The following is a 15,726-nucleotide window of genomic DNA, read 5'->3' as shown; positions in this document are numbered from 1 at the left end:
TCTGTATAGTTTTTTTTGAATAAGGAGTCCCTTTTTGTAGATAGGGGTCACCTAGCACATAGCAAGTAGTGTCAATTGGAGTCTCTGCATAAAAATGCAAAAAAATTATAGATACAAAAAAGTAGTGTCAATTTTTTTTTTTTTTTTTTACTTAACACTAGTTTACATTAACCAGAGATGTGCTGATCACTGATGCAATATACTGCACTACTACTGTATAGCAGTGTACTGTATTATGCATTATACTGTCAGACAATCTGCACAGCCATGCGGCTGTTTTGTATTGAGGTCCCATTAGTCTATGTCCATTTAGTTTAAAATACACACAAAACCCACCACCAACCCAACGTTTCACCAAATATATTGTGGCTTTCTCAAGGGAGACAAGTACATAGTCACCGGGCCGTGTGTAGCAGCGTTATTTAAAGGTAGAACTGATTACATGTTAAACTGTTACATCCTCCTGTTTGACCTATCAGATTTACTTAAAGTAAGACTGATGGAACCTTAACACAAAACAACATACCAGGGTAGCGGCATTAAGATCTCATGGTGTCCCGGCAAAGTCGGCTGACAGACGGACACAGAGATTAGCCGCATTAGCACAGCATAGAAGGCAGTCAATAACACTACCCAATACACCTGATGCTGTCGGTCATAGCTACGATCAATAGACACTATCGTGTAGAGTCGCGCTGGTGCATTATTATACAAAGTCCTAGTGACTGGTAACTAATTGATAATCCTGGCTTACACAGCATCCATGTCCCGCTAACATAGGCTCAAAAAAGAGCTATCTAATTTAATACTTCTATCAGTGTGACACTGTGTTTGATCGTTGATCAGTAACCCTGATATATTTATTCACTCCCAGTACTGTGTCCATAATTTTAACATCACCTATAGTGCAGTTTTTCTAAAGTAATTATTAAAAGTTTTAATCTGGGTCTTCATAGTAGTTGTATAGCCTAAAATGTTTGGCAGGTTCTGAAAATATGAATTCTAGCTGCAAGAAATCATCTTGGTGGTCCAGGCCGGATGGAGAAGAAAACGAAAGTAAATGCCTCAAAGAAGACATAACCTGTGAGTTACTGAATGATGTTTTTTGTATTTCATAAAACGTTATTTGGTAGGAGAGCCCTGAGGTAATGATAGTAATAATGCTCCTACTGTGCCCCCATATGAGATATCTGACTACATGGAGGAGGTATCTGGCTACATGGGCAGGTATCTGGCTACATGGGGAAGGTATCTGACTACATGGGGGGAGGTATCTGACTAAATGGTGGAGGTATTTGGCTACATGGGGAGGTATCTGGCTACATGGGTGAGGTATCTGACTACATGGGGAGGTATCTGACTACATGGGGGCAAGTATCTGGCTACATGGGGAGGTATCTGACTACATGGGGGAGGTATCTGACTACATGGGGGCAGGTATCTGGCTAAATGGTGAGGTATCAGACTACATGGGGAGGTATCTGGCTACATGGGGAGGTGTCTGGCTACATGGGGGAGGTATATGACTACATGGGGGCAGGTATCTGACTACATGGGGGCAGGTATCTGGCTACACGGGGAGGTATCTGACTACATGGGGACATATCTGACTACATGGGGACATATCTGACTACATGGGAAGGTATCTGACTACATGAGGAGGTGTCTGGCTACATGAGTGAGGTATCTGGCTACATGGAGGAGGTATCTAAATACATGAAGAGATATCTGACTACCTGGGATAGTAACTGACTACATGAGGAGGTATCTGACTACATGGGGGGGGGGGGGGTATTTGACTACATGAGGGGAGGTATCTGACTACATGGGGGAGGTATCTGAGTACATGAGGGCAGGTATCTGGCTACATGGACAGGTATCTGACTACATGGGGAGGTATCTGACTACATGGGGAGGTATCTGACTACATGGGGAGGTATCTGACTACATTGGGGAGGTATCTGACTACATGAGGGAGGTATCTGAGTACATGAGGGCAGGTATCTGACTACATGGGGGAGGTATCTGACTACATGGGGGAGGTATCTGACTACATGGGGGAGGTATCTGAGTACATGAGGGGAGGTATCTGACTACACGGGGAGGTATCTGACTACATGGGGGAGGTATAAGACTACATGAGGAGATGTCTGACTACATGTGGGAGGTATCTGACTACATGGGGAGGTATCGGGCTACATGGGGAGGTATATGACTACATAGGGGCAGGTGTCTGGCTACATGGGTGAAGTATCTGGCTAAATGGAAGAGGTATCTAAATACATGAGGACATATCTGACTACCTGGGACAGTAACTGACTACATGAGGAGGTATATGACTACATGGGGAAGGTATCTGGCTACATGGGGAAGGTATCTGGCTACTTTGGGGAGGTACCTGACTACATGGGGGGGAGGTATTTGGCTGCAGGGGGACATATTAAGCTCCATGAGATATATCTGGCACTAAGAGGCATATCCAGCTTCAGGGGACAAATTTAGCTACAGGGGACATTCCTGGCATCAAGAAACTTCTGAGTCCAGGGGGCACATCTGGCTCCATGGGACATACCTGGCTGCAAGAGACATAAAAGGGGCATAGGTGGCTGCAAGTGGTGTATCTGGCTGCAGGGGGCATATCAGGTTAGTGGAGGCGTTGCATCAAACTAAAGGGTGGGCATTATTATTGACTTAAGGGGGCATTATTAAATGACATTACTTGAGTATTATTACTGGGTCCTACAGGTCAGTCACATTGTTATGGGGGGGATCTGATCTGAGAGTCAATTGCTGACAGATATTTTATTTAGAGCCTATGGCAGTGGTGTGATCTTGTCCTAATTAAGGGTTGATTCACATGTACAGAGTTCATAGTGAAATCCGCTGCAATACTCTGTACTGTTATGGCATATGGCTCTAAATTCTCACACCATATTTTATTACAAAGAATGAATAGGCAGTGTAGCCACTGCCTATGATCTGTTTAAGGTCTGGCAGCTAACTAGTTAAATAGGCAGTGGCTACATTATCGCAGTGGAATGAAAATCCACAGCAAGAATGCAGAGCCATAGGCCATAACAGTGGAGTATTACAGCGGGTTTTGGTATGAAATGTAAGTGTGAGTCAACCCTAAGGCATTGTTTATAACCAATCGCCTCCTTGGGGGTACTCTGCTAAAGCACCTGGTCGCATGGGGGTGCTTGGCTTGAAAAGGTTGAGAAACACTGACCTAGATGACTGACCAATGAAAGTGGCCCTTTTACTTTTAAAACTCCATACATGCACTGGTGGGCTGTCTATTAGTGAGTCTCTACAGTGCAATGTGATACTAAATGTTCTGTACTCCTCTTTACATGTGCCAGGATAGGTCGCTCCTTTGGGCACTAGATGAGGGCGACTTAATTTTATTTTTCTGGGACCCTGTGTCATCTGTACATGACCCTGAAAGTATCTTACAGTCTCCAGTAGCTCTTTCTGTCTACTGTATTGACTTGATTTATCCATATTAGTTATCTGCTAATTTCCTTTAACTCTTAAGTATTTCTCATTTTGGGATGACATTTTGGGGGATTCAGAACCTATTACCAGTTTTCCATAGAGTTTTATTACAATATTTTCAACATACAATGGTTGTCCTGGAACCAATTAATATCGTATGTTGAAGGACCACTGTATTCTAATTGTCAGACTTGGAGTCAGGAAAGAATGAAAAAAAAGGGGTAAGAGGAATGCTACCTCCTTTAGGGGGCGGTGAGGATCAAGTTCTTTTTCTTGGAGAATTAGCAAACCACAGGTACTTAGGTTGTATATGACCATATTATTGTCCTTATGCACTCTATGGCTATGTTCACACAACGTCAAAAATAGAGAAAAGGCGTCTGCTTTTGCAATTTAAAATAACGGCTGTTATTGCCGGGATTTAATTGACTGCAATGCATTGCAGTCAATGGAAAGACTGACATTCAATGCACACAATGTATTGAATAACGGACGTTATCACCGCAAGTGTCAAAATAATGATCATGACAATTATTTTCAGACGTCTTTTGCAAACAGTGGACGTTTTTTATTAGTTGTTCACACACAATTTTTCTTTTGTCACTGTTCTTTTTTACTATTAAATTCAATGGACTTTTCAATTAAGCCACACCCAAAGGCCAATTAGTCCACCTATACTAGAATAATGTACCAACAACCATTATTGTACTAAAGGGAGGCCAGACAGCTAAATGACGTCCGTTATTTTAGACTCAAAATAAGGGACATCAATTTAAAATGAGCTGAAAAAACGTTGTGTGAACATAGCCCTAGTCTTTATTCATATTTATTTCTTCCCCTATTCAATTTCACCCTAAGGCTATGTTCACACAACGTTTTTTCAGCCACGTTTAAAAGGACGTCCGTCATTTTGAGTCATTTAGCTGTCTGGCCTCCCCTTGCAATGACTGGTGTTTGTACATTATTCTAGTTTGGGATTACTAATTGGACTTTGGGTGTGTTAATTGAAAAGTCCATTGAATTTAATAGTAAAAACGGAAAAAAAACGGTGATTAAAAGAAAAACTGTGTGTGTACAACTAATAAAAAACATCCGCTGTTTGCATTAGATGTCCGAAAATAATGATCATGTTCATTATTTTGACGTCCACGATAAAAACGTCCATTATTAAATGCATTGTGCGCATTGGACGTCCGTCTTCCCATTGACATTAATGCATTGCCATTGCAGTCTGTTAAATCGTGCAAAAACGGATGTTTTTTGAAATATCAAAATTGCCCGCTTTTTCTTTATTTTTGACGTTGTGTGAACATAGCCTAACTTTGTCTTGTTATTTTGCTGTACATCTAACTCCGAGCTTGTACTTTATAGTGAATCAGTCACCCCCTGACCACCTGCCAAGCTGGTGGCACCACTGGATAGATATCAATAAAAGCATTCAGAACACACCTTTGTTTCCTATGTCTGTGTTTTTATTTCCATACAAAATAATATTAACTCAGGCTTTGAACATATGAATAGTGTTGAGGAGGTTCCATGGACCTTAGCGTCGCTATGTACTGTATGCAAAGTGTACATTGTTGAACCTGAAAATGGGTAGGACTACAGCTCAGTGAGATGTAGCAGTGCTAGGGCCCATGGAACAATAGGCCCCATCTTCTTGACACTGTTTACAGCTTGAATATTTGTGTTTTTATGGAAAACAGGTACATTATGTTCTGAAGGTGGTCAGGTGGTAACAGATTCACTTTAAAGTGACTTTGTACCCACAATATGCCCCCCCCCAAACCACTTGTACCTTCAGATAGCTGCTTTTAATACAAGATCTGTCCTGGGGTCCGTTCGGCAGGTGAAGCAGTTATTGTTTTAAAAACAACTTTTAGGGTACAAACACACCGCATATGCGCTGCGTATTTACTGCTGTGATACGCAGCAAATACGCAGCAGATATACAGCAGATTAGATCTAAATAACTGAACACAGCATCAAATCTGCTGCGTATCCCTCTGTGGAAACACGGAATGGAATTTTTCTTTATGAAAGACAAAAGCACTTCTTTTTTTTTTAAATGTGCATTTATTGCATTTTAGCAGTTTACATTCCTTTTAAAATACACATTTATTGCTCTTTCAGCATTTTTACAGTAGAATATACAACAATCAATACAGGTGAAATAATTCACTACAAGAGGTAAATGAAATGATTATTAGCAGCAAAGTGTAAAATACATAATGGATAAATATAAAAATAATGGATAAATATATAAAAGTAGCAGCAACTTAAATTACCTGACTATGAAGCCAGGTAACTAAAGAGTTTTAAAAAAAAAAGTTGTTAACGGACACCTGAAGAAAATGGAGAATTACACTACTGCCCTCAAAATGTATATTTAGTAGAGAACACACAATTAAGTAAAAATGTATGCATTTAATAACATGTATAATATCTATATATTTATTTATTTTAACCAACATAAACATTTTTTTTTTGTAGAAATGAATAATGTTATATAAAAACTATATTAGACACCCCCAGTGCATGAAGTACCTCATGTTTAAGCTATGCAGTTTAGGAAGACCAATGTAGTTTATAAGTTTTATACATTGATACATTGCATATTGTAAAAAAGCACTAAGGCTAAAACAATATTTAAACTACATTATTGTGTCAGCCCTTTGTTGGCTATATACAGATCTGTAAACTTGATGCGGTGCAGAGGTATTGTCGTAAAACAACATAATGAAAATGATAGAAAAGACTTCTTAAGGATACATTAAAGGTCTGTTGAAGATTAGGTAGATAATTTTGTTTACCATATTTATATAACCTGTCTCCGAATCCACTGAAGTCTATAGGATCCTAGTGTACCTGCAGTTCCTTCTTCCTTCACAAAAAGTCTTAAAGGGGTTGGCCTTATAATGTATAATTTTTACTAATGTATAATGAACCTGAATATAGGAAACTTACTAAGATCTCTAAAAATTCTGTCCTCCCCACATGCCATTCTAGTCCTGAAATGGCCTGAACATGACCAAGATGGAGGATCATGTTATGAGACATAGCCACCAGCCTCCACCATTGCAACTGCATATGCACTAGATTCCTAGTATCCAGATCCCCTGCAAGCGCAGATAAAGGGATGTCTTGTCCCTTTGGTTCTGTACTATGAAGCCGTAGACACTGCATGCTAGTATGGTGCTCTATTATCAAGTTATTGGCCACTAGGAACAATATATCTAGAGGATAGGAGAATTCAACAGGAAAAGAACTTTGCATACCAATGTATGAATGAGACATATAGAGTTTAGAGTTTGCATAATCTATATATTTCACATCTTGTTACAAAATATAAAATGAAAAAAATGTAGTCAGTCATATCTACAGAATGCTTTCTATCTGGGAGTGTATATATTCCAGAAGGGAGTAAAGGAGTATCATGATACACTGGAGAGGTAGCACAATCTGTTGCTAGATTCTAGGCTAGCTCAAACCTTTAGTAGATCTTCACTGCCTGATTTATTAAGAGCCACTCTTCCTCCTCCCCTACTAGAATAAACTTAATCTTCATCTTAAACCGTCCTTCTAGGGGACAAAAATCCACATTAAGGTCACCCAAGGAGCACTATATGATGGCACACAGTGTCTCCAAGTCTCTGGAGTACAGTCCTAAGAGAGTGTAATGTCATGAAATATATTATATCAGAGATAGAAGATACTTGGGTTATTTTAGTTAATTTAATATCAGCATGTTACCTCTAAGCTGTGTCTTCTATTGTCAATGAAAAGCAAATTTCATATACATTTGTGATGAAATTCGCAGTATAGTAAGTTAACACTACTCACCTAGACTGCATTACAGATTTTTTTGTGGATTTAAAGCAAACTGCATACTCAGTCCCTAAGTATTATATGGAGTATAAATAGAAATAACATAAAAAAGATTCCATATTAAAAATAATTATATGCTCACCTCCAAAATTACACAAAAGGGCAGTGACAAAAATACAAAATTAAGTGTGTGCGCGCACAAAAAAATGTTTGCTCAAAATTGTCTTTAAACCTTCAAAAACCATACTGATTTCATAGCTAAACAACAATATACACAGTAGTAAAATATAATTTATGCATTAAATAAGTGTTATGATTTACATTTCTTCTAAAAATAGTGTAAATATATAGACAGAAAAATAGTTCTATAAATAGTTATGAAAATACATAAGGGAGAAAAAAAATGAAAATATTTTTTAGAATAAATAGTTGAGAAACTGTACACATAATATAGACCACATATACATCTGGTATAATATTTGACTCTATTCTTGTGCATTTAGATATTGCTGGCAGTTCAAATCCCCTCTGTTTTCAGGAGAACCTGGAATCTTCTTTCCAGTTAATGGAAAGACACACCAACATTTCCCCCGCTCTCCGTCAAGTGAGGTTTCGCACTGAGAAAAAAAAGGGATATTTTGAGAATAATTATTATTAAACATTTGCCCTTCCCACCTGATCTGTTGCAGAGCTAGAATGAGCAACCGATGGGACCAATGTGTCAGGGAGTGCCAGCAAACCTCTATGGCTTAGCCAAGGTATTTAGATACAAGACTAGGGCTGCAAACCGAATAGGTAGGGGCAAGCTTATTGAGAACTATGATTATAATGTTTTGTACATTTTTGTAGGGTCACAAATACAGATTGCAGAAAATTGTACCTGTTTACTGTGATAAAAGCCATTTCTGTTACAGTTAGGAATGTGGAACCTATATAGATCTTCGCCAGTTCTTTGTTGAAACCTTGTCAGTCTGTCCATTGCTCTATAAAGGTCTTTCTGGCATGGTCCCTGCAGCAACACAAATCATAGGAATTAGCTGGAAATGTAATTGGAAATATCATTGATAAATAATAAATATACATCAGCTTTTATATAGTAGCATTATAATAAAGGACTATTTAAACTATTCAAGGACTATTCAAGTATTCAGTATGCCGGATGTTGTAAAGCTAAGTCTGAGTGGGGTACTGCTCTGTTTTTTTTATAGTCATATTATATTGTTATAATAATATCCAGAATGAGTTTACCTGATACTGTTCCTTCAGCTTCTTTCTGTCAAACAGTTTTTTAGCCTTCATGCGCTCATACACAGTGATTGCGTTCCAGGCATCAAACTTGTCAAAACCATCAGGAAATAGTCTTAGGAATGGTGGAAGCTGGTCTTGTGAAAGATCAAAGTTTTCCGGGGCAGTGTTATCATGCTCAGTGTAGTCCTTTACTTCTAGAAAGAAAAAAATTGTTGAATTCATTACTGTAGTTAGAATAAGAACATTTACCAAAATCTATTTTAAACAAGTTAAATAAATTTCAAATGATTAGGCTGATAGCTAATAAATGACAGCATATACTCTTAGAAGTAAACTTATTTTAACTAACTTGTGTGTACAAATACAAGATCCATTGCACAGCTAACAGTAGCAGATCTGCCATGAGGGTGAAATGTAATTACCATACATATGGCTAACACTCATCTAGGTTTTTCCTAATGTATGTAAAGACAGACTTGTTATGATACGTTGATCTTTCACCTTACTGATGCAAGAAAGTAGGGCATAGGTCACAACAACAAGCATCAATGTTGAGAAATTTATGTACGCAATAATGGGTGATGGTACAAATAGTATACACCCCCCTGGATAGCAATTCTGTGTGGGTGATAAAAAGTACTGTTTCATCCATAAAGGATCCTCTTGAAGGACACAAGTCTATTCTATGTGGCAGCTGAGGGTATGTTCACATGTGAAAGATATGCTGCACATTTGTTTCAAGGGTTTTCTAAAATCCGCCACGTGTAAACCAACCCTTAAAAACATTACATTGAATGAGTCTACAGACACGCTCTGCTGATGACATAAGATGTAGTCAACATGTCTGTAATAATTGGCATGGCAAAAGTATATTAAGAAATAATCATAAAAAATGGAAAAACAACAATCCATAAAACATTCACTGTATTTCTATAAACTATGCAATGGATTCTTTGCATCCTGTAGGGTTGTGTTATGCATAGTAAATTACAATATCTTAATAAAGCAAATGTTTTCTTATAACCAATGACTTTACATAGGAAGATATTGTTCATATTTCAAGTTATAGTTTGCTTTACCTGCTGAATCTTTACTAGAAAAACTATCTTCCCGTTCCTCTTTTCCCTTCCATTGTAAGCATCTCTACTAGTAGACTCACCTGTGGTATCACTAGCTCTCAGCTTGTCCAGGTCCTCTGCATCCATGCAGATTCCTTGTCCTCTGGTAAGTGCATACAGGGGTCTTGGCTCTCCAGGTTTTACATGACAAGTGAGGGCTTTTCCACACCTTGCAGTGTACACCCCACAAGCTTCTCCCCGCTTTAGTGCACAAGTCAAGCAGCACCCACAGCCTGGTTCTCTTGCCAGCTCAGGACAATCAGCAGGGACTTGTGGGCACAGTGCTAGCTTCTCCTCAGTACACTGGGCACAATGCAGTGGTTCTGGTGCTGCACTCACTGCAGCTATAAGAAGCAGATAGGCTGGTAGCAGCCATGTGTGGAAGCTGATTTCTTTAGCCATAATAAATGATATTAGCTTTGGTAGTGTGTGTAATGTGCTGTATCTATGTGTAATGAGAGATAGCTAAATGATGAGAAGTCTATGACTCTGTGTGTCAGGAAGGCTCCTTAAATAGCTGTGTGTCAGCTTCCCTCGTCATATATAGGATGCATTGTGGGGTCATTAATGTTTTACCTCAGATTAATCATTAGCCCTGAGGAATTATTTGTAAAACACACTGTGATTGTTACTGCAATGTCTTTGCTTTGGGTGGTCACAACGCCCCCTTTAACCTTCCCTTTATACTCTATTGCTTAACAGTGACGCCTAACTGCCCATATCTGCACACAGCAAGTTTAGTTGTCAAAACAAAGCCGAGAAAAAAATGTAACAAACTTAGTTTGATTTACAACTTCCTGCATAACAAGGAAATTACATTCCATCAACCTTAGCCCCTTTTAGAAATGTTACAAAGTCACCTTTTTTTCAGGCAATGAAAAGCCAGATTTGCTTGAGATAAGAAAGGGCATTGATTTCAAGCGTAACTTTTTTTTTTTTTTTCCCTCAGAGAGGATGTGTTTGAAGTGGCATGAACAGATAATAAACTTGTGACGTCCATTAGCTATACTAACTTGTTTTGGCCAACAGCAAATTCTTTCCTAATCTTCCTACGTAACCAAAGTGTTAATGTGTAATAGTTATCATCTAGCTGTGCAGGTGTTATTTTTAAATAGAAACAATTCTATTGAGTGGGTTCTTTACACTGATTGTGAGATTTGTTATATAAAAGACAGTTTGTAAATCTTCACTAAGGTTAATCAATATGGACATAAGAAAAATTTGTTGACCCATCTAGTCCACCCTTATATCGTTTCCAATATATGTTTATCCCAAGAATATTTTAAATTCAGTTACTATGGATTTACCACGCGGGAAGTTTCAAAGCATCTACTATTCTTTCAGTAATATTTTTCACTTTGTACCTGATATAATCTTGGTTTTGTAATTTAGAAACTAAGCCAGAAAAGATTTAAAAAAAAAACAAAACGGAAAACTCTTTGTACTGTGTGAATTTGTGTTCTATTAGTATCCTGAGTGATGTTGATACCGACAGAGGAAGAGCGTAAGATCAAAAGTGTAATGTAAGTCATTACAGCAGTGCCAGTAACAGTACATACAATTCTTTACTAGCAAACATTTCCTATTACGTTATTCATTATACAATATTAGGATCTCTCTGTTATTGACACAGATAACTACAGTAAGTTGGAATTTTTACACACAAACAACTTTGCAGTTATGAACATTATTAGCAATAGCAATAGAGTTATCCAGATTCCAATGGCTACCATACCTAGTAACTAGTTACATAATCAAGCTACTGTATATACTGCCATTGGTATTAGGCAAATGGAATGGTCTAAAAATATATACACATATATAACATGCATAATCTAATTAGCGTCTAATTAGAAGCTAAAATGGTGTTTTACTTATTACATCAATTAAAACAACATATATATATATAATATATATATATAATATATATATATATATATATATATATATATATATATATATATATATATATATATATATATATATATATATATATATATAATATATACACACATACACACACACACACACACACACAAATATCCTGACTGTTCTGCAGGGTTTCAAGTCTATGGTCAGCTAAGTAAAACATGTCATTTTATGTACCTACTATACAATACAATAATATATAAGCAACATAAATAGTTTTGAGTTGTGTATGTAATATAGGTGCACATTTTCATTTTACATTAGTTTAAGCTTACAAAACAAATAAAGAAATAAAAAAACCTACTTGCTTAAAAAGACTACTTGCTTATTGCTGTGATACCAATAGAGCAGGATTGTATTTACGGACAATTTTGTTAAACACATATAGTTGGAAAGGATTTTATTGGAGGCAGACTATTATTACAGACTGTGTAAAGTTTAGTTGCAAACATTTCTAGTGAGTCAGTAAAGAATTTAACACCTTGGGGGAAAATGCTTGTCTAAATTTGCTGTCGGCTACTTTCATATACCACCTACAAAGTCAAATCGTTTACTACCATATTTCATGTGTAAAGTCCCAGGCTACTCTTTAATGTTAGATATACTGTATAATTTATCCCTGAGTCATCTAGTGTGCAGCCTTCTATTCTATGTTAAAAGAACACATTAGCTTGAATATATCATATAAAATTGTGTGTGATAATAAGTTACTATACATTACTATATATACTGCTAATATAATTATTTGAAATAAATAGCCATGCGTCCTTAGTTAAAGATGCAGTAGAACTAAAATTGCAGTGTAACATTATGTTTAGTAAGTCTAGTGCAGTGTTTTAACTTAGTAACTTGTACACAATAACTAGTTCAGTGACAGCTTCATTCAACTACATTTGTGCAATACATATATACAAGGCAATGTTATAAAAAAAAAACCTTGACAATACCACAAAGCAGTGTAGGAAGAGTATGGAAAGTAAAATTAAAATAACCCAACAACCGCTACACCATTCTGAAGCTACTAACTGGACAAACCTAGGGACATCACTGATATCTAATCAGAAGGCAAGAAAATATTCTATCTGGATACAAACTAAAATGTAGACAAAGCACTCAAAGGGAACCCGTCATCATGAAAATGCTACCTAAGCTATTGGCAGAAGGAGCAGAAGGAAGTGGGCAGATTGATATATGAAATATTTAACATTAATTATAATTTAATTGTATTGAATATTATTGTAATTAATTGAAATCTTTGATCTTTCCATGTTAAGGAGCCCAATGAGAGACACATCCCACTGGACTCTTTAACAAAGATTGATCAAAAGGTCTGAATCTTTTCCCACAAAAAAAAACAAAAGAAAAAATTATATATATAATATATATATATATATATATATATATATATATATATATATATATATATATATATATATAGAGAGAGAGAGAGAGAGAGAGAGAGAGAGAGAGAGAGAGAGAGAGAGAGAGAGAGAGAGAGAGAGATCTGCTCAGTTCTTCCTAGGTAAATTATGAAAATGATAATCATTATCATCATAATCAGGGGCAGATTAAGGGTACCATGGGCCCCGGGCAGTTTAGAAATTGTGGGTCCCCTGACAACCACGCACCCTCTAGCCCTGCCCCCACGCCACAGTATCCTGGCTGAGGAGGCTATATAACATGTCCTCAGGCTATGTGAACTATAAATGCTGCTCAGAGATTTTCTGTGGCCATTAACCATATAAATTACTAAAGAAAAACCCTATACAGCATCTATAGGCCACATAGCCTGAGGACATGGTATATAAATCTTTCAGGTGATGTGACCTATAAATGATGAATAGGGCTTTGCTGTGGATATATATATATTTATAGGCCATCTGTTTAGCATATAGACAAGCACCCTTTGTATAACATCCCCTTATGTAGTATAGCCCCCTTTGTGTAGTACCCCCCTCTATGTAGCATCCCCCTATATAGAAAAGCCCCTTTGTGTAGCATCCCCTATCTAGAATAGCCCCCTCTGTGTAGCATCCCCTACGTAGAATAGCCCCCTTTGTGAAGGGTAGAACAGCCCCCTCTCTGTAGCATCCCCTCCTATATAGCATAGTCCCCTCTCTGTAGCATCCCCTCCTATGTAGCATATCCCCCTCTCTGTAGCATCCCCTATCTAGAATAGCCCCATCTCTGTAGCATCCCTTACTATAAAGTATAGCCCCCTCTCTGTAGCATCCCTTCCTATAAAGTATAGCCCCCTCTCTGTAGCATCCCCTCCTATATAGTATAGTCCCCTCTCTGTAGCATCCCCTCCTATATAGCATAACCCCCTCTCTGTAGCATCCCCTCCTATATAGCATTGCCCCCTCTCTGTAGCATCCCCTCCTATATAGCATTGCCCCCTCTCTGTAGCCTCCCCTTCTATATAATATAGCCCCCTCTCTGTAGCATCCCCTCCTATATACCATAGCCCCCTCTCTGTAGCTTCCTCCCCTCCCATATATACCATAGTCCCCTCTCTGTAGCATCCCCTCCAATATACCATTGCCCCCTCTCTGTAGCTTTCTCCCCTCCCATATATACCATAGTCCCCTCTCTCTAGCTTCCTCCCCTCCATGGAGAATAGGCAGCTTCTATGTGAAAAACAAAATAATAAAGTAAACTCACCTGTCACATCGCTCCCCAGCAGTGTCTCTCTCCTCCCGCAGCGACGTCTGTGTCCTCTTCTCTCACGGCCTCTGCTCCTCGCTCCTCCGCCGTGGCTGGCGTCCAGGAAGTAACTTCAGCTAGGCCAGAGGACGCTGTGGCAGACGTGCCTACGCGTCGCACGTCTGCTGCTAAAGAAGAATATTTTAAAGGGGCAGAGCGGCCCCAAATAGATACGGCGGCCGCGGTCAATCGGTGCACTGGGAAGGACCGGACGGGGGGGCAGAGGTGAGCGGCGGCATTATTATAATGAGGGCAATCTTACTGGGCCCCTCAGAGCCCAGGGCCCTGGGCGGTTGCCTGGATTGTCCTCATTATAATCCGCCTCTGATCATAATAATCTAAGTACTCCACTCATGCCTGTTGACGTTTTGACAGTAACCTTTTATTTGGTTAATAGTGTATACCTTTTGTAAAGATTTACTAGCGCTATTCCCTAGAAAATAGTGAATCAATTCAACATGCAATTATCATTAGAATAAGGCATTTTATGTTCTCACCTTAGGGTTATAGTATACATTAAGATCCAGTAGAATGCAGTTTAGTGTAGTATGAAGTAGTCCCTTGCTTATAAAGGCAACAGTATAAACATACATGTTGTGTTGCATACCACTAAAACTTAGTTTATGAGCATACCTTATTTGTATGCATGTTTAAACCTTAAATCTTTACATTCTAGAAGAAAAAGTATAATTTTTTTGTCGGTACTCGGAACTTGAAGTGACTACTGTTGTAATGTCATGTTGTACTTACTATCTTAACTAAGTGTAAATCCATATATCTGTGCCCCAGGGAGCACATATATTAGGTGTATGAATTCCCAGCTGCTGCTCTTCTTAAAATTATATTAAAATTATTATATTTTAAAATTATATTAAAATTGATTGAATGATTGAATTAATGTAACTGGGTTTTTTTCAGACGGAGTGCTGTATCTGTCCATTGCTTATGTCTGGTATTGCAGCTTAGTTCTATTACCCTCTCCCGCCGCTGCACAGTAAATTAACGTCACTGCAGCCTATGCCTGAGGCTGCAGCGATGTTAATTTACGATCGAGGATAACACAGGCGCAGAAGCTGTGCGCTCCGGTACTGAGAGTTGACCCTATAGATACTGAGGCCAGCACATCCGCAGCATCCATAGGGCTCCAGACAGAGAATTCTTCCTCTACAAAGTGATAGCAGAGCCCCGATGGTAACTATAGAAACCGGAAGCCCCAGGCTTATAAAATCCTGGCTACGGAGGCCGGCGGGGGGAGGGAGGTAAGGCAGGGCGTGCCGGGCACACGGCTGTGCGGTCTGCCCCCTCCACTCTCTCTCCTGCCGCTGTCACAAGATTGGGACAGAGGCAGGGGACAGAGGAGAGGTGACAGTCACAGGGACATCAGCTTATGGGATCATTA

At 38.5% G+C, this 15,726-nt stretch overlaps 1 protein-coding gene across 2 annotated transcripts; it reads right to left on the bottom strand.

The window, feature by feature from the left end:
* Positions 1-5,823: 5,823 nt before the first annotated feature.
* IGFBP1 (insulin like growth factor binding protein 1) lies at positions 5,824-10,211 on the bottom strand. Of its 2 annotated transcripts, none has more exons than XM_069958548.1 (4): positions 9,734-10,211; positions 8,575-8,765; positions 8,207-8,335; positions 5,824-7,943 (listed from the first exon to the last, which is right to left on the bottom strand). In XM_069958548.1, exons 1-4 carry the CDS (start codon positions 10,092-10,094, stop codon positions 7,812-7,814), a joined length of 813 nt encoding a protein of 270 aa, XP_069814649.1. In that variant the 5' UTR covers positions 10,095-10,211; the 3' UTR covers positions 5,824-7,811. The 2 variants fall into 2 exon arrangements, with proteins under 2 accessions (XP_069814649.1, XP_069814648.1); XM_069958547.1 differs by having other exon boundaries at positions 8,575-8,768; positions 9,734-10,209.
* Positions 10,212-15,726: the final 5,515 nt, after the last annotated feature.

Source organism: Dendropsophus ebraccatus, chromosome 2 (assembly GCF_027789765.1).
Source record: "Dendropsophus ebraccatus isolate aDenEbr1 chromosome 2, aDenEbr1.pat, whole genome shotgun sequence".
NCBI classification, from domain to species: domain Eukaryota; kingdom Metazoa; phylum Chordata; class Amphibia; order Anura; family Hylidae; genus Dendropsophus; species Dendropsophus ebraccatus.
The sequence above is the reverse complement of the archived record's forward strand: the minus strand, read 5'-3'. Positions and strand labels throughout refer to the sequence as shown.